The sequence below is a fragment of the Grus americana genome, chromosome 1 (assembly GCF_028858705.1).
Source record: "Grus americana isolate bGruAme1 chromosome 1, bGruAme1.mat, whole genome shotgun sequence".
Classification (NCBI taxonomy): Eukaryota; Metazoa; Chordata; class Aves; order Gruiformes; family Gruidae; genus Grus; species Grus americana.
Genome location: NC_072852.1, coordinates 96,739,862 through 96,763,016, shown reverse-complemented (window position 1 = coordinate 96,763,016; position 23,155 = coordinate 96,739,862). Strand labels below are relative to the sequence as shown.

At 39.2% G+C, this 23,155-nt stretch overlaps 1 protein-coding gene across 5 annotated transcripts in view; it reads left to right on the top strand.

Annotated features, from left to right (window-relative positions):
• The window catches only part of CBLB (Cbl proto-oncogene B), a 132,193-nt gene extending 127,670 nt beyond the window's left edge, over nt 1–4,523 (top strand). For all 5 annotated transcript variants that reach the window (XM_054838999.1, XM_054838988.1, XM_054839008.1 and 2 more), the window contains one exon: nt 3,834–4,523. In XM_054838999.1, the coding sequence (XP_054694974.1) occupies nt 3,834–4,096 (263 nt within the window). In that variant the 3' untranslated portion in view covers nt 4,097–4,523. The remainder of the gene's footprint in view (nt 1–3,833) is intronic.
• The last annotated feature ends 18,632 nt before the right edge of the window (nt 4,524–23,155 follow it).

Sequence of the window (23,155 nt, the reverse complement as noted above, 5' to 3'; positions counted from 1 at the left end):
TATAGGTGACACTGAGAGATCTGTTTGTCTTACAACGTTAACCTGATTTATTTAGAGCATTGGAAAGTCTTTTATAATACAAATTATGACAATGATATAACTTAAAGCTACAGAGTTTTCCTGCAATTCTTGCAATTCTGTGGTAGGAAAATTAAAAATTTTCCTAAATTACTGCAAGATGTTTGCTACTTAAGATCTTGGAGCTTGCTGATGTCACTTAATAAATACTTTTCTGTCTGTGTGTTTCCCACAGCCATCTTCTAAAACACTCACATGTGTCGACCTTTGCAATAAATATCATTCTAAATCAGCATGATGTACAGCAAGATATTCAATTTAATTTCAATTAAATGAAAACTAGGTGGTAGATCATGTCATACTCTTAATTGGAAAGTTGTTTTTACAGTGGCAGTAATTCCATAGAACAGAACTGATGAGCTTCAGGATGAACTGGTTCACCTTCATCTATGATTCAAAAAGACAATGTAGAGGTGTAACTCTGTTCAGAACTTTTCAGCATTTATTCTGAACTGATCAGTTCACTCTAGGAAATTCGTCATTTCAGCCCTTTCATATGGCGATTCTTTGAACTAGCAGGAAAAAAATGTGTAGTTCACTCTAAAATCCAATTATTATTTAGCCACTGGCTCCCTAGAGTAGCATGGGGAGTCCTTTGACTTTGGTGCTTCGATTTGACTGTTCTTAAGATTGCTGTCATGATGTTTAACTGAATCGTTAACATGTAATAAGAAATTTATTCTAATTTAGCAACATATTTAATATTGAACACTTAAGAAATAGTTCTCAACTATGCACCTAACTATCCCAAAGGCATAGTTTTTCAAACTTCTTAAATACAACTTTCAAAAATTATTACAATAAAAGCAAGAGAAGGAGATACTGCTAATATTTAGCATATTTTACCTAATCACAGCCAATGATATGTGGGAAAGTTAGAAGAAAATTAGGCTTCTAATATAGATGTCTGCTGTATTTCACTGAATTTAGCTATTCTGTAAGAAATGGATTCAAATGGCTAGTTAACGATATTTTTCTGCAGCCTATTTACTCACCTGGTCTTATTAAAGCTCTTGCATGCAAATTTAAATTGCTTTACATGGAAATGTTGGGGGGAAGGCATCACATATTATTTCAAGGTGGATTTCAGTTAACCCTAAGGGGACTAATCTGCTACAGTACTGGAAAAGATGATGATCATACCTAAGAGCTTGATGGACCAATAGGTGCAGTTAGGAATATCCGCCTCCCACTGTGCCACACAGCTCTTGCCTTATAACTTTTTCTTCGCTTTTTAAACGCTTATTAAATAAGCCTGTCTCTGCCTGTTTCCTAAGGGTTAAATCTAGAGCAGAAAATTACAGAAATGTGAGTGATAGAGGAAGCTCCTTGCTGTAGAAACCGTTAATTGAATTAGACAATTAGAAAATCTATTTGAATTTTTAGTTAGGCATCCACGGTGGCTGAAGCATCAGAGAGGATGTGAGGTTGGGAAGGAAACTTGCACTTAAATACCTCTATCTCAGTGTCCAGATGGACATGCAGCTTAGGCTTAGTATCTTTAAGCTCAGGATCCAATATGATACCCAGCTTCAGCTAAAATTTTATGTGGATGTGAAGATATTGAAAGAGATGTCAGCGCTTAAAAAAATAATAATGGGAATTGAGTTAGAGAGAGAGAGGGTTGAAGATCTTAAAGTATCTGTGCTATAGAGAGATGTCACTGGAGTGAGAATAAAATGGCTATGCTGCAAATCTGCTGACAGAATTAAAAATGGCCTTGCTAAACGATGTGATAGCTTAAGAAAGTTTGTTTGGAAGCTTCAGCAGAATGAAGGTTTTAAACAAGAAATAACTTCAGTTTTAAGCCTGTATTAGACTGGGTAGAGCAAAAAAAATACCTTATGTAAAACACAAACACACACAGAGAAGGATCTGATATACGCGTAAGGAATTTCTTCTGTACTTCAAGCCCAGGGGAGAATGTAAAGTTTGCAAATAAATTTTGTTTCATCCTCCGTAGAAATGAAGTGCATATTAAAACAGTTTGAAATGTTTGTGAAAGAAAATTGATTGTTTTTAACATGATACACCATTATCTTAAATATAAAGAATATTCTTCCGTTACAGTCTTGAGTTCTCTAAAATAAGTGAAATGAGAAATTTGAACTTGTTTCTGATTGTAGTTTTTAGTTATTAACCACATTTCCTGAGCTATAACTAATTTCTCAAACCGGCGTGTTTCATGGATCTTCCACATCTTCATAGCAGGTTTTGATCTGCTTCAGATGTCTTTACTAGAATGTTTAGCATTTATATCATTCTTTTCATCTTCAGAGAGAAAAAAATCATAACAAATCCAAAATAGCCCTTACTATCTATAGGTTGTGTCATAACCATTTGTAAGGAAACCAGGCAATGAAATTAGAACAAAATTAATCTTACCCCCTTACTGTAAGCTTTTAATCAAATTGCTCTCATCCATTTGTGTTATGAATATCACCATCTTGCTAAAAGTACTATTTGCTTATCTTCTCTGAATTAAGAAATGGAATTAAAATTTATAGCAACACTCTCATCGGAATAGCTGGAAACTAACTTGAAAGAAGAATACACCTTGGTTAGATGTTCACTAATGTGAACTGTTTTCGTTCATCTGAAGTGTTTAATGTACTCGGTTGAATTACAGTTCTCTCTATCCAGTGTTCTGATAAGGTAGGATGTTGTAGCAGTAATACTAGAAATACAACATTCTTTCATCACTAAAAAACCGCCTCTGAAGTACTTAACACTGCAAAATGCAATTGCTGTCAGTGTAAGTAAACAGGAAGTATCACAGCCAGAAAGAAATTCTTCTAATTTATCTATCAATGTCACTGTTGATGGAACTTTTTAGAACCCTTTTTGAAGGATTAAAGACTTTTTTTTTTAAATACTTTGCTCTTGAAAGTGTTTTCTGCTCTATGCCTGCTTGTATTTAAGCTTCTTATTGTGGAATCAGTGAGGATAAAGAGGTTTCAGTAAAGTACCAAGTTTACTTGAGCATGAAACTCCTGACTCTGAGAAGATTAGGAAGTTTGAATACTAGATTTTTTCATCAGCACATCATGATTCTTAGCACCAGCATTAACTGTGAAGGTAACCTTTCCATAGAAGGGAAGGAAAGGGGAGATAATTCCAAAGGAAGATTGGAGAGGAAGGCTCATGTTCTGTTCTCATCACTGAAAATAATTGGACTAGAGGGTTTTTTGAGAAACCAGTTATTTCTGTACTTCTGCATAGCTGCTATGCATGGAAAGAACTGCAGTTGACTGAACAGAATCTGCAAGATGTACCAATAAGTGAAGGATTTTTCTCCCTCAGGCATCTTTGACTGGATTCATCTTCTGCACAACTTACAGTCCTGAATAAAATTGTGATCAAATTTGGTTTTGTTTTTTTAAACAGTCTAAGAAAAAGTTCTCAAACTGTGAGTTGAGAGTGGAGAGCCTTTAAAACTTTGACTGGCTATTTTTGCCATCTTTGCTGTTTCATCATGCCTTCTTTTTCTTCCAACGTTGGATAATTCAGATTGTAGCTTGCATGTTCCTATTATATTATTAAAACAGTATTTCACTACGTTATTTCCATTTTAGGATGTCCTTGAGGAATTCAGCATCTGTCCGAATTTTAAAATGAGATGTATCAGTGAATTAAAATATCTCTTCGTGTTTCTTTAGAATTTTACTTTTAAAATGGCTTCATGAGGCTTGACTTACCTATAACACTATTTTAAGCCAATTTATAATGATTTCTGTCTCCTTTATTTGAAACAGATGGTTCCCAAGCACCAGCCAGGCCCCCTAAACCACTTCCTCGGAGGACTGCACCAGAAATACACCACAGGAAAGCATACAGTTCTGACAGTTCCATGGAAAATGTGGATGCCAAAATCGCAAAACTTATGGGAGAGGGCTATTCCTTTGAAGAAGTCAAGAGGGCGCTTGAAATTGCCCAGAATAATGTTGATGTGGCCCGTAGTATTTTGAGAGAGTTTGTCTGTTTTCCTCCACCGGTCTCCCCACGTCTCAATCTATAGCAGCATCAAGATATTCTTGGAGCATGTGAATTCTACATATAACATGTGGATTGAGAAACGAGAGAAAGAAGAGAATGGAATATTTTTCTTTCATCCTTAGTAGAAGGGTGGTTGTTTCCAGCCGTTTATCAAAGGCTCATGGCTGCTCCGATCAAGACTTATAAATATGCTGAGGCTTATGTATTTTTGCTAGCCATACTTTTTTAAATCAGGGTTGAACTGACAGAATAATTTAAAGAAGTTTACTTCCCTAGAACTTTTAATCTGTGAAATGCTTTTTCTTGTTTACAAGTTGGCAAGTTACAGTTTTCTAGTTGATGCCTGTACTATGTTCCTGTTCATATTTCCTTGTACTTGTGGTCAGTTCTGCTGTAGCATTCCCAACAGTTTCCATGCTGACCACCCCATCAACTAAAACATCACTTTCCAGAAGTTCTGTGTTTGGTTTGTGGGGTTTTTTTTTCTCTTACAAGATGCTTTAATTATGTTTTTTTGCATTTCAGCTCATCGAATGCAAAAAGTATGTGGCCTTCACTACTGATTTTTTTTTTTCTTCTGAGATTCCTTTGCTTTTGAGAGAGGAAATATCTGAATGTAAAACTCATTATTCTGTCTATGAACTGCCTTCTTAAAGGTATTTTGACAGTAATGTTGGGCAGCTTTCTGTTTAACATGAATTCCATGACTGTAGTCCTCAAGGTCTTCTATACACAGTTTCCACAAAAAAATCCCAATCAACAAATAAAACACTTCATGCAGCAGTGATACTGAGTTCTGACATGTAAAAGCTCTTTCAAATTTAAGTATTTGATTGCAAATGTTCAAAAAAGCCAAATGCACATGATAATACTGTGCTTTGATACACACTAATGGCACCAGTTCCCTATGACCTATGTAAACTGAGGCATGCTAGACAAGAAGGAATCTTTTTGAATCATATTAATGGTATTCAGGTAAATACCAGTTCTAGCATCTGTAAAGTACAATGCGGTTAATTTTTTTTTTTTGGTCGAATGATTATCCTGTGGTTCATTGTGGCTTGGATCAGTTTGTATTAACATGGAAACTTTAAATCTTTGATGCACTGTTAATTCCTAATGCTACTGTAGCAAGATTTTTGCAAAGTTCTTTAGTAACCTCCTCCTCTGTACACCTTATTATTCTCAAGTATGTGTTTAATACCCAAATTCATTCACTCACTTTCCAGGTGCTTATTTGGAAATACATTTTTGTTTATGTGGTTAGCAATACTCCAGGCTTTGATGTTTTATTTTTGAGCCCAAATTAAAAGTCTTCCCCATTTTAGAAAAGAGAGAAGACAGCTCTGTTCTTAGTACATTCAAAGTCAAGAGTCCAAATATTTCCAGAATAATTCTTAAGATTGCTGCTTTCTTGGGTTTTTTTAGGAAACTTTGAAATCCTCTTTTCTTTTATTACTATTAGAAAGGTAAAACCATGTGGTAGTTGGAATATTTTTCACATTTTGAGATGTGACCAGTGTATGAGAATTTTCACATTGTGCTAAGCTGGGTGTGACATATGTATTTATTGTTCCCTTTCAGCTGTCAGTGTTCTCCTTCACTCACAGCAAGTGGTAAAAGTTATATCACTTATAGGATCAGATCTCAGCAGCCAACGCATGTTTTAAAGATTTCATTTTTTTTAAAGGCAGCAAATGGCTGAATTGCAGGATTCAAAATAACCGCGAACACCCAGTGGAAATTACTGTGATATCTCAAAGTTCATCATTTCATCAAAGAACTTATTCTTACAACTAATTAAATAAATTATTTTGTAGCATCACAAAGCATAGTATGGATATCATTAATCTGCTTCGGTGATAAAAGATGATCAGGTAAATTCAGGGTACAGGGAAGAGCTTCTGTTCCATTTGGATTCAAGCAAATGATTCTGAGTTTATGTCCTAGAAAAGGGCATTTGCAACTTCCTTTAAATGTACGCTCCTTGAGCATAGCTTATGAAAAGTTTTGGTTGAAGTTATATTCTGTGCTTTTAGTTCAAGTAAATTTCTTTCCTATGTTTTGGGGGAAGGTTTCGTGTAGTCATGAACCCTCTTGTTCATTTGGTTTGTTTACAACATCACTGTAGCATTTTAGCTAACTTTAAATTTGAAATGATTCATACTATTAAATTAAACACTGTGGTTGTACTGGAATTATTTAAATGAGGTTCTAGCATAACTGCCAGCGTAGCAACGATGACAGTGAAAAAAGAACGCTTTACAAGGATGAGCAAACAATCTTCAGATTGAGTTTTTAAATTTTGAATTGTAATGGAGAACTCATTTTCTCATTTTTATGCAGCAGCTTAGTATAAATGAGAGCCTTATGTTTCAATTAGAGGCTGGAACTGCTGCCTGATAGATTAAGGGTTTTAAATTGTTCCTTCTCCTTTCTAGTTGTGACCACCAGTGAAACTCCCCCCCCCCCCCCCAGTATGTGTTAAAAAAAGCTTGATGAGCGATATTCTGAGTGGTAACTTGAAAAAATTTCCATTAATCTTTTAAGTGAGTGTGCTAATAACACTTCTAAATAGTGGAATGTGAAGACTATTTCAAACCTGTTTTGGTTAATAATTTTAAAGTCAAACAGAGCAAAATTGCTTTGCTAGAGTGTTGATGTTTACTCTGCAGGAATTAATAGGTTTAAAAGAAATTAATCTGGCTACAGTCTAGTTCTCTAAACACATAGTTCTCTAAACATATTTTAACCTTTGAAAGACTTAAGGATTTGAGCCTGGCAGTGTGTTACGCACATATGTAACTTTAAGGAAGACTGACTTCAATGAGAGTACTTGAACGAACAAAGTTGGTTAAACTCAGAAACATGTGCTATCCTATTTCTTCTAATTAAATGTCATTGCAGGCGTTAGACCATCATTCTGATGTCTGTTGGCCTCACCTTTTATCTCCTTTTGGCTAAATTACTGCATTTTAAGTAAATTGGCTGAATCAGAAGTTGAGCAAAGTAAGTGGACATCAGCAGCATGGATCTTTTCGAAAGACTTATGATTAGAAAAAAATGAAATTGTTATAAAATAAATGAATTTAATATGATTAGCCATGTTAATGGCTTGGCTGGAACTCTAAAATGGCCACTGGTAAAATTTGTTAATGTTCAGTATCTTAAGAGTGCATCTGGCACAGTTGGTTTTTATTTTTTTTCATAATGTGAATTTAGAAGGTTTTGTACCAGGATCATTTCTTCTGTTATACTTCTCTCATTTTCAGCTTGAAGCTTTACTTTGCACTGATGACTCTGACCTGAAAGCATTTAAATTTGTGTCTTAAAGCTTGACAAATTTTGAAGCAAATGAACACCGTATTCTAAGCAAATTCAGGTACTACCTGTTGACCTGGAATTTAGCGCTTTTAGGAATGACTTCTTGAAAAAGGACTTCAGTAGTTCCCATTTTGAAGGATTTTCTTTCAAATAACTATTTTATCTGAAAATGCCTTTTATAAACTTGTCTAACATGTGGCAAACTTAGTGATGTGTTCAATTAATTTATATTTTATTCAATATTCTTTTTAAATTTTGGTTATTATGTAAGCTCAAGTTCTTTATCTGTTCTTGTAAGGTATTTTATAAAGTTAATGTTAACAGAATGTTGGGTTGGTCCGTGATTTTTCAAGACTCTGTCTCTCTGTTATTGAATATTACCCCTTTTCATATGCTGCTTTAGAAACATAGTCTATCCTGTGTAGGGGTCTTAGAAACCATTGTTTTGTGAGCCACAAAAATGAGGCCTTGCTCTAAAATAAGGTGAATCATTGCATTGAGACATTCGCTTTTTATCCCCATGCATTACTTCATTTCTAAATTTCAGTAGTAAAAATTTATAAATTGGCAGTAATTTTGGAATGTGCATGTAATAGTTGTATGGCAGAAAGATGATAATCATTAAATATTTAGAATCCAAAGTGGTGAACATATAGTCTGACTGTACATTAATTTACAGGATTTTTTCCTGACGAAAATTACAATGAGCTCACACTGATATTTCTTTAACATCCTATGCATTTACATTCTCAAGCATTGTACTCTTAATGTAAAAAATATTTTAACAATGTAAAACATTTTTTTTCTGTTACTGTATTCCAGCATTCTGAAAAGAGTTTAGAAAATTTAACCCCTCCACTCTGTATGAGAACACAACTATTACTATTTAAAGCTCAACACCATTCCCTGCGGGTCAGATTAGAACTTCAGTTATGATGTTTTCATGGTACTTTCTTCAGTCTGTGTTAAATCCTTGTCCATTATATAGGTCACTAGTCACATTACTAAGTAAGGAAGTTAATTGTTTGGTATGCTTGTCTGTAGTACTATAGCTGCCTGTTTCTTTCCTTTTTGTTCTTAAAATGTGAAAGTCAGCTGTCACTTTATTGTGTTATAATCAGATTTTAGCAACTGGGTGCTCCAGGAATGTGTCGGGAATTTTTGTTCGATAGACCCAGTCATTAAATCTGTACGAGATACCTGCTTCCATTTATCTGCTGCCATGAGTATCCATCAGGAAAACGATAAATTTAGATTTTAAACCACTGTGTGTTACTTTGGCACCTAAACATTCCATTTGCCCTTAGATGATTTCATGTCTAGCAGGGAAAATTCTTATTCAAAATAAATCCTAAATCCCAAATCTCTTAATCTTAAATCACAAAATCTTAAATTTGTGAAACTTAATCCCGTGTCCTGTCAGAAACAAAAGCACAAACCCATTCAATACTGATCTTCTGACCGTGAAGCTGCTTGCCATCTGTCTTGTTCTGTGAAGGAATCAGCCAGTCTAACTACAACAATATTTGTTTGAAAAAAGTTAGCTTTTTTTTTAATCGCAATAACTGCCACAGTAGCCAGCAAGATGGGAGAGGAGCAGAGAACTACATAGAAGAGGAGAATTCTTTCTTAACAATCCAAGCCACTCTCTCCTGTTGGCATACAAGATTTAGCTGTTTTGAACTGCCTGGATGTCTAGTACAAATGAAGGAGTATTTGGTAAGATTACTCCAGTCTTATTACTGTGTCCTTCTCCAGGAAGTTCTTTAAAAGACACGCTGTTTTGGAACAGGATGCCAGGCTCTTAGCAGCAGAGGGAAGTGTTTAGTAGCACTCAGAATATTTTTTTGATGCTAGCCAAACGACCAAAAGCTTCATAAGGATTTAAGTGGGAGCACCTCTGTTTTAAAGCTCATTGTCTTGGATTTTGAAAGGTGTGTATATGTACATGCGTAGGTACATGTTAGTCTGGTGAAGCATGGAGGAGAGAATATCCCAATTGATGCCAGGCTGTGGAGTTCAGAACTAGGTTGTGGTACTCACCTCTGCAAAATATCTGCTCCTTTTGGATAGCTGAACTGAATATGCAGAATAATCAGGCTACTATAGTCATCCATATTATAAAAGGTAATTTTTTCTCCCTATATAGCTGGAGAGGTGCATATATTTACTCCAAAATAGATAGCTTGCTTCTATGCATCTGTGTAATGAATAGGACACTGAAAATAATAAATACTCCCTAGTTTTCATTAGACCACAATGCAGTAAGGGCCCTAAGGAGAACTTGTCTTTTGTTAATTTGCATAATTGAATATCACTGCATTTCAAATGCTGTACAAAGATAGGTAAGTCTTACATCTTCAGCCATTCAGAAATACCTCAAGGTAGTGCCTGTCGTAGTTTTCTGAAGCTACTGTTTTGCTTAAACATGTGACTTCCAGGTGCTTCCTCTCGAAGTTTACATCTTCATTACCAATTAAATACGGTCCATATACAATTATTGGACCATTTATTTCAAAATTTTCATTCTCTGCTTTTCACTGTACACTGAAATTCAAATTCTCCTGCTCTTGCACATCCCAGCTTGGGCCAAGTTCAGCTTTGTCTTTGTCCCGCAACAGGTGCATTGCTTTTGCATCCTCATCAGCTCCTGCTAAGACTGTTTTTCCTCTCTTCCTACCACCCACGTCTCTTCACAGTGACATCAGCCACCAGTGCATCCTTCATCTCAGTAATGACAGACACTTGACGGTTTCCCATCTCAGCTTGCAAACACGTCTGTATTTTCTTCTGTAATTCCTCATAAGCGTTCTGCTAGTCTTGTCTGTCTCAATCATACAGATTTTTCGTGTCATATCCAAATGGCCCCTGTGAACACAGTCATCCAAAATGGATTCAGAATTCTGTGAGAAAGCCTGTTTTCTTTGTTAATATCACTGGCAATTTTTCCTGCTCCCTTCTCGGCCTGGAAATATGCTCTTCTGTTTCATGATTTGTTTGTCAGGGATGGAGATGAAATCCACTGCTTATTTCAGCAAATCCCTATTCTGTTTCTGAGATGTGAAAAGCAACCAATAAAGACATCCTCTCCTAATCACAGCCCTTGTGTTTGAGATGGCTTGTGTCTCAATATGAGAGTTAAGAAGTTTGTCCAGCAAATGTGGTTTGTAGCTTGGAAAGTCACAGTTATATTTGGTTACTTCTAGTACTGAGTGAGGTTCAGGGTGAAGGGATAAATTTTATGAGACGCGTCAATGAAGTTGGGAAGTCACTTGCAGATCAAAGTAACCGTTTGCCGTGGGTGGCAGGGATAAAAGATTGACAATATACCTTTGATGTCAAAGAAATAAGTATCATTTAGCTTGAAAATTCTCACACGGAGAAGGCAAAAACACAGCATCTGAATGATTCTACCGATGGCCCCCAAGAGACCTTTATTCTTCGTTTGTCAGGTAACCTTGCCCACAGGTCGGTTGTGATGATGGTAATTTTGTAGCCTTTTAAGTAAAACGATATTTCTGAGCATGACTGTAGATAGAGGGCTCCTGGTTTTGGGTGGTGCTGCCTGGGGGGGTATGCATTGCAGTTTTCCCAAAATCTAACAAATGGATAGTTTGCATTAGGTCTCATACAAACGTAGACTGCCCACCTGGAAGAGATCGTCTGGAAACACGGCAGCTGGAGGGTGAGGGAAGGGTTAGGAATGTAGAAGCTGAATGAGCAAGGAGGTGGTGAAGGTGGTGCGTTAGAACCACAATTTGTTTTGGGGGAGCAGAAATGGTATAATGGAAAGAGGAGGGAGGGAATGGAGGTGAAGGGGAAATGCCAAGAGGAAAGTACGGAGTGAATCAGGTGAGAGAAGATGGGTAGAAGTTTGGAGCAAACAGCAAAAAGTCTTGACATCTTAGAAAAATGTTTAGGTATTTCGGAGCGTGGGCGTAGGAGGGAATTTCTGAGTTGTAGTGTGGAAGGGTGCACTGAAGTGGGGGAAATCTGACTGACCACGTTTGGGGCACAGCAGCACGGTCACGTGGAAAGGGCATTGCATGCCTGCACGTGTCATTCCTAGGCGACCCGCACCATAATTAACCCCCATATTTTAGTGTTTAGCCTCACACTACTACTCTTCACCCACACCTGGATGTGGTCACTGGCACGGCTCTGAAATTCCGTGTGGCAAACCGCTCAGTCAGTTCTCATAGCAACATTTTTTGCCAGTGGTTTAACATGGTGGTTTCCAGGCCCTTCAACGCACTTTTTATCTGTTTTGAGGCTTTAATTCTACCAAGACAACTATTAGTGATAAACAAAGCTGGCTTGGAGTTCAACAGACTTGTCTTCGGGCATTGGCATCCTTTCTTTTGATGTGTTGGTGTTGCTGAGTAAACAGTCTCTGAGATTATTAGGAGAGGCAGAGTCTTAATTGTATCTGTGCTTTGTTTTTATGATGTTAGATAGTGGCCGACCAGGACACCGCTGCAGGCTGTGAATCTGCCATCAGACTGGCTCTTGGTTCCCATTTTTACTGCATCCTATAACGACTCCTAAGGGGCTCAGACCACATTAAAATTGTCTGTAGCTTCATTCAGAGATGTTGTGGGTATGCTTTTCACTTTTTCTGATTGTGTAACTTCCTGCGATCACGTGTGGTGCCATGAGCGTAGTGCCGTAAAATTCAACCTATCCTGTAACCTGTGTCATTGCCATGCTTATTTAGTGGTTGATATAATTTGCCTTGTGAAGCACACAAGGTTCCTGTGATGGGGTGCACAAGACAAAGGTTAATTTCTTGCTAGTGACGAGTACAGCGGTGTGGACTAACAGCTAATACAGAGAGACTGCTGTTGATGTACAAACTGTCTTAGCAATGTGGATTGATTTTCTTGGTTGGTTGAGCTGAAATTTATTTTCCAGTGATCTGCCCTTATGGGACCTTGTGTTATTTGTACTGTATCATCACTGTATTTGCGCTCTCTCCATTACAGTAATATCCATGCCTCTTGAGACTGCCCAGGCTTCTCCCTTTCAAGACTGTAGCAAAGTCTGTCAAGATGGCTGTATGAGATGTGTGGAGGTGGACTGGGTGGCTGATTTGTTAGTAGCATGTGTTTGTGGGATAAAAGGGATTTCAGGAGAAGCATTGATTTTTTTTTTTTTTTTTTTTAAGAGAATGGTTTTTGTCGTGGAAAAACTTTTATCAATCAATTTTCAGTTTTTGGAAGCTATCACACATGCCTTTACAGAAAGGAAGATACCGGTACTCTTTTTCCTTGTTTTTCAAGATATATATTGAACAGTGGCTTTGAGGAAGCCACATATTCTTCAACTATTTTTCTTTTCTCCTTGGTTAATCAACAACTAAGAAAACTTCTGCTTTTTATATAGTAGTTTCTGAAATTATGCCAACAGTTACACTGTTTGAACAAGACATTGTTAGCTATCTTAGTGGCAAGTCAGTGAAAACAGGGTAAGAAGGTTTATCAGAGGAAATAGGGGAAGGAGGGACATGGCAGAGGTACTTGCAAAGGAAGAAAATGAAGTATGAAGAAAAGACTCTTAAGAAAAAAAGGAAGAAAGAAAATGGCTCATTCAATGAACATTCTTTCACCAGAAGTAAATGAGAAATGTAAATAACATAATTAGCTAAAACACAAATAGTGGATAATATGACTTAATAATCAAATTTAATGCTGCTTTAAATTAACGGTAAGTCTCAGAACAGGCCTTTTATTTGTTGATAACGAATATAACGAAAATATGTTTAGTTAACATCTTCTAAGATACAAAATTATTCATAAAATTAAGTGGGTTTGAAATTGGTAATGAGAAAGTTGACCAAATCTTGCAGATGAATGACTAAGCAAAGAAAACCTCATTTGTCCTTCAGCAGTTTTGTATCTGAGCCTGGTTTGGAGAACCTGTTAAATCCAGAAAATGTTGAGACCTTACGTCAGCAGAGGACCTCCTCTTAAGTCTTGGGAAGGCTCAGAATACATGTAAGTAACAAGGTGTACTTAATTTGGAGCAAGAATCCTGTGTTACAGGAATGTCAATTTAAGCCTTACCCAGCCATATAATTCCAGTAATTCAATACTTTATCCTGTACTGAGTGCCATCAGCCTGCAGTCCAGTTACACATTCGTTCTTCCTCCATGTGCAGAACTTGCAACAGGTTATTCTTTGAAATGGAAGATTGTGGGGGTTTTCTCAGCATTGAAATCTGGGTTTCACTTTTCAGTGCAGTGGTGGAAATAATTCTCCAACTACAGAGCAGTTATGCTGTGACTATGCTTTATGCTTATCATTGGCATTCACTCCATCAGGCACGTAGAAAGTTGTTATTGCACAAATATAATTAAATTATTTTGGGAGCAATTGGGATACTTCAGTTTCACGTGGTCTGGTTTCAAAAGTCACTTCCTGATCGTCCAGCATATTGTAAGATTTCTCAATTGGTGGACTTTAAACTACCTGTGCACCTAAAATCAGTAGCTGCTTTTGGTATCACAATTTAAACATATTTATCCAGAGAAGCTGTGTAATGTGCCCTTGGTAGGGGCTACAGTGTGTAGAAGGCAGAAGGTGGGAGAGAGAGGGGAGAGAGATGCCCTCTTTCTAGTTCTATGTCTGTCTATAATATTTAATCTCTCTAAACTGTAGAGGTTTAGAGAGCTCTCTCTAAACTGCAGAGGTTTTATTTTCTGTGGTGCTAGTAAAAGTTTGTGTGAGTATTGTCGCTCAAGAAATACAATTTAAGTGTATTTGAGTCAGTTTAAATACAGAAACACATCTAGAGACCGCAGAAATTTGTGCGCCAGGCCAGTAGGCTAGTGTACAAATGTACAAAGGAGAGCACTCCTGCCTTTGTGTGAGCAACTCGGGAACAAATTGGACAATGCTTCACTTGCGTGGTCACTGAATAACATGTAGAGAGGGACATTCCTGGAAAAAACAGCCTATAATAAGCTTAGAAATGCTTGCCTGATCTCTGGGCTGCGTGTCAGCTAATTTGAAGCTGCAACAACAGTGGGCTTTCTTGGATTAGGGAATAAGAGAGAAGGGGAAAGTCCTTAAGACTTTGGCACTTTTTTTGCATTCTACATTTGCATCAGTGAATTGGGACTTATTCAAACCAAGGGGTCAGTTCTACAAAGCCATATCCTGATAGGAGGAAATCTTGCTAGGATTTGCCTTTGAGTTTAGAGACACAATGGACTTTGAGGCTGAAACTAGAAATATCAGGTAAAGATAATGACAGGATATTTTGTTGTGCAGGTTTGGAGGTGGTGGTGAAATTATTTTCAATGCTTTGCCTTTAAGTTCTTCATCTTTTAAACTCTGTTGAGTAAAAGCTGTGGTTTCTGAGCTGAGGTTTATTTATGAAAGCTCTATATCAGATGAATTTGACGGGGAGGCAGGTTCCACAAGATTCAGTGCATGTGGTTTTCAAAATGCTTTGGAAGCTATTTTAGGAGTGGTGGTACCAGAACTCGTATAAAGAGGGAGGCATCCTTTGGCTGTAAAGCAGCGTCCCTGTGGCAAGCAGTAAGAAGTATACGAAGATGGTTTATGTCTCTAAAAAAACAATCTCCGTCATTTTGCTCATCTTTTGTTTATGCTGTGAGAGAATATTATTTCTTGAGAAGCACACTTGTAGCTTAATTGTATGATAATTGGAATTTAAATACAAATCATAAGTGTAACTCATTTATTTGCACTTCTGAAAGTGGAGGTTGGCGTTGTACACGATGCTGGAGAAGGCAAATGAGAAGCAGCAAAACACCTATTCCTTGTTCTGTCTAGAGAATAAGAAATTTGCCCTTTCTATAGTTTTACTGTGATCAATGGGAGAGATAGGCCAGACTATAAATGATGGAGCAAAGCATTACAGGGTCAGTTTTATTGTTTGACCAAGATCTCTCATTGGTGCTTTTGGGTCACTTTTGCAAAGACAAAAATTTAATGAATTCAGTTTAAAGGAAGAGTTAAGCCATCGTGGGTTCAGCAGGAGATGTCATGAAAAGTTCAAAGGGTAGGTAAAAACAATGACTTTTGCTTCCCTGTGCTGGGAAAACAAACTTCACTTGGGCCAGGGGACAGGGCTTCTCATCGTGTAGGTCTCCAGTTTGTTTCCTTTCTCCTTTAACTCTTCTTTCTCCTTTAATAGATTCTTTTTCTATTTCTCCAGATTTTCTTAATGTGATGCAAGTAGCAGCGTTGTCTACATTCCCATTGTGCTGGAATATAGGGTCTCAGAAAACGTTCCTCATGAAGCACTTGCTGTGGTGTAAGGAGGAACGGGAGGCTAGAGCCGAGGGGCACAAAGATGGGCTTCTGCGTAGTAACGGTGGGAAAATAAAAGGAGAAAGAGAAACTGCTTAAAGGGAAAGGACGTAAAAAAATTATTGCTTCATAAAGTATTAAATTGAAGCTGAAAGAAAAGGGAAAAAATATTAAGTATGTGTCCAGTGCAGGAACATGGGCTTGCAGATGTCTCAGAGCCAAGTGTTCCTTCCTAGACACTACTGGAATAGTGTGTGTTAAAAGGAAGAAAAACATTTTTCACTATCTGCCCTTCTGTTTAGTTGTAAGCTGAGTGTCTTTGTCTTAGCACTTACATGTGCCAATATATACTTTTTATTAGAAACAAGGATCAGTTCTCCTCCAATTGTAACATTTATCCCCATGGCCAGATATGGTGATTGTCATTTTATCACTGTATGGATTGTGCAAATTTGATTGCATATATATTTATATATATATATATATATATATATATATGCTAGTTTGTTTATTCACTTTCAAATACCAGGGTTGGGAGACTGCACAATGCATAAAGGCTGTAAAAGAGAGGAAAGTTTCACGTAAAAGCAGATCCAAACAAGCCTGTATTGTGGTTAAGGGGTCTCGGTTTTTCTAAACATACCTTGTTCAAGCACTTAGGACTACAGCTCTTGCCGTAAGTTTTTGTTTCTTAGGCTTCTATCAAAATACTTAAGTGAGTGAAGGCTGACTTCTGTGTGTCTCACTTCTACCGATCTAAAAATCCAATAGATAGAAAAAGGGTACATGTGCCAAAGACCTCATGGTTTGAACTGAGAGACAGTTAAGAGCTGATGATCTGGGCTGAAGCCATTAGAAGGGACTTACGCTCAAATTAATCTCTGTGCGTTGTTTCCATTAAGCTCTTTCCTAATATAAGGGAACAAACTTTTGCTTCTTATTCCACTCTGACCTTTCCTCAACCAAATTTCTACTGCCTCAAAATCAGGAGTCTGTCTACAGAGATTCCTCTGCCCTGAGAAAACATGGAACTCCATGAGGAAGAAACTGTCAGGATGTTGACCTGTAAATGCAATGGCTTTAGCTTGCTGTTTTTCTCATCTTTGAGAGTTTAGAGAAAACACAGAAGTGAAATATATGGTGCTATCGTTCTTGCTGTTCATCTGATCCAGGACAAAGACTGTTGTTACAATGATGTGACAAGACCCATTGAACTAGATGCTGAACAAATGGAAAATGCAGAATAAAAAGCCCAGTCGTCTACCAATAATTTTGTCCCTAATGTAAGGCAGAAACATATATGAATACCCTATTGTAGTATAAAATAGGAATAAGACAAGGGAAAACTTAAGAAAATAGACATGCAGGGGAGTACAAGCAAATGAATATCTTGATGGGCTCCGTTTCTTGTATATCAACAACTGTGAAAGGTAGCAAGGGAATTTCAGCCAGGAAAAATTTTGTGCAGTATTGAGATTCCTTTGCAGATATTTGTGAAATACAATTAGATTTAATTTGCAGACACCTGAAATATGGCAGTGGGGGAACTCTTCTTACCTTTATAAACCTCTAGGATCTTTCTTAGAACCTTCATTCTCTCTTCTAGTCCCGTTCTCAGTAAAAGCAAATGCACATTTTTGAATGACACTCTTACAGCTCTCTTCTCATGGTGTTCTGCTACTTGTCTCCCCTCAACTTCTTCAGTCTCACGTTTCACATTTTTATCTTGGTTCATCTTGTATATTCTTATATATTCTCTAAGCGTCCCTCATCCCTTCTCTTTCCTCGTTAGGAAACTTCCTCTGTCATTAAGACTTTCCTCAGGAAATCATGAAATCGTGAGTTCCCACCCTTGCTGGCTACTGCAGCCTAAGTACCATAGCTGAGGAGAGCTTGTGCCCCTCTCATCAAGATCCTGACATGTCACCTTGTGATCTTCCTCCTCCTTTACAATTTTCATTGCCTAAGAACATGCATTGACAATAATGCTTTGCTTCTTTCTTGCCCCTTCTTTCTTCCACAGTGAGTAATGTCATCTCATTAGAAGCTGTTCATTATCTATCAGTTCCTCAGCTTTTTGTGCCACCCCGAAGTGCCTGGCTTCCTTTAGCTGCCTGGCCAGCTCTGTAAGTGTTGCTTTAAGTGCAGTCATTTCTTGTCTGGACAGTCAAATATCAGTACAATGGTGAGAACCTTTTAAATGTGTCAGTGGTTTGTCTCTTTTTTTAGCGTTCGGCAGTGGGAAGAGTCATACTTGTCTGTATGAGTCTATGGTGCTGTCATCTTTTCGGTGTTCTCCGTGATGCTGAATGGTAACTCCTTACCCATAGGCAAAATGTCCTGATTGCAGAAGTCTCAGGCTGTGAACATGTGGGATGTCTCAAATTAAGTTAAAGAGACCCTTAGGGGTGTCTCAGGAAGAAGGCATGCTGGGGTTTGTGGTGAGGCACGAGCAGTGGTGTAGCTGCTGAGGGCGTGGGCTGTGCCACTGCAACGGGTCTGGCACCCACTGCTCTTGTCGACTCCAGATGCAGGCTGCTGTTGGAGGCAACACCAACGTGACCGCTTTTATCAGCCGGAGACGTCCTAATTCCCTGTTACGTGAAGGGAAGCTACAAAGTTGAGGCAAATGCAATTGCTGGCTGGGCAAGAATTCCCACGTTATTCCTGACGCCAGACCCCGTGCTTACCTTACTTTTACCCAGTATGAACCAAAGCTCCAGGAAAACGGACACGAGGCACTGTGGTGTGACATCTCTGGCATCAGGTTTAAGCTGGTGATCTTGGCCCCTTGCTACTAAAGAGAAGGTTTCAATTTTTTTTTTTTTTTTTTTTTTTTTTTTTTAATGAAAATGCAGATAATAGCATGTCCTGTGGGTTGTAGTAAAGTGTGATAGCCAGGAAGGCTATGGTGCTAGCTGTTTCTTGAGGTGAGTCAGAAGATAGAAACTCATCTACTTGGCTTTGGGATTTTCTCCACAGTAACTATTAATAACGTATAGTTTCACTTTAAACCAGAGCCCGCTGAACTAGACACATGAAGAACAGCTCAAATCTGTAAGAGCTTGCAGGTTGCAACAGCGCAGAAGAATGATGTTAAAGAGAAGGGGCTAATTTTAAAGACTAGGAAAGTAACAGAGTTTTTTAGTTTGGCTTTTTTTTCCCTACAATTTTTTTCATCCGCTTTTTAGCAAATCTTAAGTTTTATAATGAAATGTAGTATGTTTGTATGCTTTGAAATGATACAGTTTCTACCTTGTAGCAACTTGTTTGTTACCCAACAGGGGAGGATTGCAGCTGGTCAGTGCTGTTTGAAAAGATTCTTTAACGGTATGCCACCTCTTTCACCGGATATCTGCGCTATTTTAATTTACTTTTTAAAAATATTCTTGTGCATTGTTTGGCTGCGGGGGGGGGGGGGGGGGTGTGTGCTATCTTGACTCTGCCCTGGAAATGAAGAATTTGCTTTAAAGGTGCTTTGATGGAAGACCCGACTCTGCAGCTGCTGCGGTTTCTGTTGTCGGCCGCAGAAGGTGCTGTACGCACCCTGAGCGCTGTCGGTCCTGACAACACAATGTTCATATTGTCTGCACCCTCAGTAACTGGGATCTTTTTCTGAGAGTGCGTGGGTCAAGCAAGAGCTTGGATACTTTCCTCCTCCTTTTGTCTAATTACCTGTGCCAATCACATGCCTAAGGAAGACTGGACATCACATCACTACCCAAAAATATGGTCATGAGATCAAAAACAAGTGGGAGAGAGCGATCAAACAAAGCAAGGTTGAAGATGCAAAGGAAGTAGAATTGCAGCAGCAGTGAAGATAAAGGATAAAATTATTAATATATAAACCTGGCAGGAGAGATTTGTAGCCATTGAGGTGCTTTGAAGGGAATTTAATGACAGGCAAAAAAAGGCTTTGGCTGGAAGACTGATTCCTTTTTGCTTTAGTTTCTATCTAAAAAAAACCCAAAACAAAACAAAAAAAAACACCAAAAAAACAAAACTAGCAGAAATGAGGCTTTCTGGGATGGAGATCAGACAAAAGATAAACAGGCAGGAGGCAGAGGGAGGGGGGAAAGTAGGAAGAGTCTTCCTGCTTGTGGTTGGTTTTGTTAATAGGAGAAGAAACAACAAGCAAACAAGAGTCCAGGAACTGGTTGATACGTGGATGCATAGCTCTTCTGAAGGTGGTTTAGCACCAAAGTAGGGACCGTCTAGTGCACTTCACCTTACCCAAAGACACGCTCTTTCCAAACCATGACTGTCTGCCTTAGTTACTGACTCAGTACTGAGGCAATATCTATAATGCCCGCCTGTACCCACGTGGACTCTCACTTCAGCACTGGTTTCATTCTGTTCTTTCAGCTTTCTGTCAAGATCTTCCCATCAGAGTTCAGAATTGGTTGAATGTATGGATAGTGATTTCTCTCCTCGACTTCAGAACTGTTTGACCAAAGTCTTACTAAAAGCCTGTGTCCTATAAAACAAGGGGTCTAACTGTGTCCTCCTCTGAAGGAGCTTAATGATAAGCTGAGTTGAACACATCTGCACAGGCCAGGCTCTGTGTGTACACACAGCCCTGCCCAGGTCTTTTCTGGAAAAAACAGTCCCTTGCACGTTCAGTCCACTGTTGCGTATATTTGCACAGGAGGACAACGAAGGACACATCCTCCTGAGTGTGGAGGATTTACGGCATATGCGTAGTAAACCCTGAAATAAAAGTTACTGAATCACAAGGCTTGGCTCTGCATGCATTCTTCAAATGTGTAACAAACACAAGAAAAATGGACTTTCTGCAGGATTGCTTGCATGCACCAAGCCATGTGTCCGTGCCTCCTCCAGAGGGGAGGGCAGAGGAGCTGTGGGGGCCTTGAGGGAGAGCACAGCCCTAGGAGAAGAGGCTACTTGGAGCAGTGCTGCAGGGTGAATATTAATTGTCTCAGCAAGCTGCGTGTAGGCTCACGGCTCATATTCGGATCACCCGCGTTCTAGTGCTGTTCAGTAACAAAGGGACATTTGCCAAGTGCAAATGATCCTCTACGAGATTTTAGCCCGAGACACTACAGGCTTGGCTTTCAGAGACGCCAACCACTTCTGTCTCCTCTCCTCTTGGGCTTGAGTTGCAGTGTCGCATGCTCATTCATAGTAGGGTCTCAAATTATAGAAGAAAGTTTGATTTCTCATAAAGGGCGGCCCCACATTTCAGCAGGCATTTTGTGAGTCTAGTGAGCCTGCGTCAAGGCAGTGTGGATTAAACTGCCCCTCTAATTTTCCGCCTCGCTATTGGAGGGTGTTTGTCAATCTAAAACTCTGTTACAGCCAACAAAATGCTGTCTTTTATTAAAATTCCTTTGGAATGCTTATGCATTATTTTGGCATTTTGCAGAAGGTACGATTATGTCCCAAAGTACGGTTGAACAAACTCCATTAAATGGATGACAACTTCCAATCCTCTTCCGTAAGTAATGGTTCAATTTCTCTGGGGGTTTGTTTGGGTTTTTTTCCCCTTTTCATTTGATATCTCAGGCCAGAGAGGAGTATACATTCCTACCAATTTGAATTTAAATGAAGCAGACAGCTAACTTTGATTTGCTTCTGTTCCCATCTACACAAACTGGCTTGCATTAATCATATTAATAAAAATGGCATTAAAATTACAAAGTTTTAAAGAGGCACATGACAGTGATATTACCCACCAAGTTACAAGTCATTGTGCATGCATATTAATTACAAGTTGTCTAAGATTTCAGTAAAAGCTAAAAGGAATGACATTTTTCCCTGTATGTTGTTTTTAATTTGGAAAACTCCCTTGTAATGCAAGATGTATCCTGTCCTAATGTGGTTCTTTAATCACAACATGCTTTAATTTTGATAGATGACCCCCAAATGCTTTAAATCCACTAAGATTCACAGTAATTAGAAATATTTTTTTAATACTTTGTTTCCTGAACTATCCATGGTGACATCCATCTATCATCAGATGGATTTGTTTACTCATTCCCCTTCCAAAAAAATGAAAAATCAAGTAATTTGTATTGAAAGCTTATCTTTGTTGCTACATGGTGGGGGGAGCATGTTATAATTCATCTCCCTCTAGTCACTGCTCCCTTTTTTTGAGGGATTGTGCTCTGAAGAAGTGCACATTTTTCGGAAATGTTCAAAGCCCTTCCCCTCCACCCCCGGCCCCCTGGTCTCCAGGTAGCAGCACTGCCCCAATATAAGTGCCAAAATGTCACCTCATCCTTTCTGAGTGCCTGCCAATGGAAATTTGAAGCACAAGGTAGAATTCACTAGGCTTTTTTTTTTTCTCTGTTCCATGTTTCTTTTTATTGTAATGCTTCCGTGCACATATAAAACCAGTGTATATTTTCAGTGCAGAATATTTATTAACAGTGGTTGTACATAACAAGAAGTAGTGTTGAGGATGTTAATCTCCTATCGTGTCCCCAAAACGTGTCCTTGTCTGTCCTCCTCCTGTCATTCCTTGTCTGTCCTCCTCCTGTCATTCCTTGTCTGTCCTTTGCAGAGCAGCGTATCCTTTCTCAGTGGCGTTTGACCCTCTTGCTGATGGTTGCTGCTGTTTGCTCAGCCGCTTTCCCTGTCCTGCGTCGTCTTCTCTTTCACCAGCCTTCCTGTTCTTTCTAGTCTGACCGTGCAAGTTTTGTCCCCTCTTTCAGATCGCCGCTCTCCCCTCTCCTTGCCCGCTCTTCAGCTTTTCTGTAGGTTTTCGACCTCTCCCTTATTTTCCCTTCCTTTGCTTTTTGGCGCCTGCACCCCTTCGCTCCCGGATGCGTCTGATGATGCTGCTCTCCAGCATTTCCTCCCACCTCCCCTTCAGAAGCTCTCTTTACACGCTTTCCTCCTTCTCCCTGCCCCCCGGCCACCCCATGGCAGCCGGGTGACCGCCAAAGGGTAGGATGCTCTCATGCTGTCGTGCAGAGCAGCAGGCTGCTTGCCCTCAAATGCACTGCGGCTTTAGCGACGCTTTAGCACAGGGAGAGGCAGGAAGGCGGCGAGGAGCGCAGCTGGCACTGAGGTAATAGCTGCCAGCCGCAGAGGAAGCGGCAATAACCTCGCCTCACAAGGGAGGGCGGCCAGCGGAGCAGGCTGTAATCCAACACACGCCTCTTCCTGGCAGGCACATCCGAGGGAGACCTGGAGCCCCACGGGACAGTGGGACCCATGTGGGAGATGCTAAGCGTAGCCCGCAGTGCCATCTGCGGAAGCGCCCTTGCCTTTCCGCAAGCGCGGCATTCGCTGCGCTTTTGCTCATCCGTGGCTGGCTTTACCCATTGTTTAAGGGGTGACGAAACTCCACGCCAGCAAAAGAAGACGGCAGGTCTGCACCGCTGCTCGCCAGTGTCTGGATTTAGGCAGCGAGCCCGGGAGAGTCCTGACTTGAATAACTGGAGGGGAAAAAAAATGCTTCCTTCCTGAGCAGGTTAATAATCAGATCATATTAACAAGTAAAATT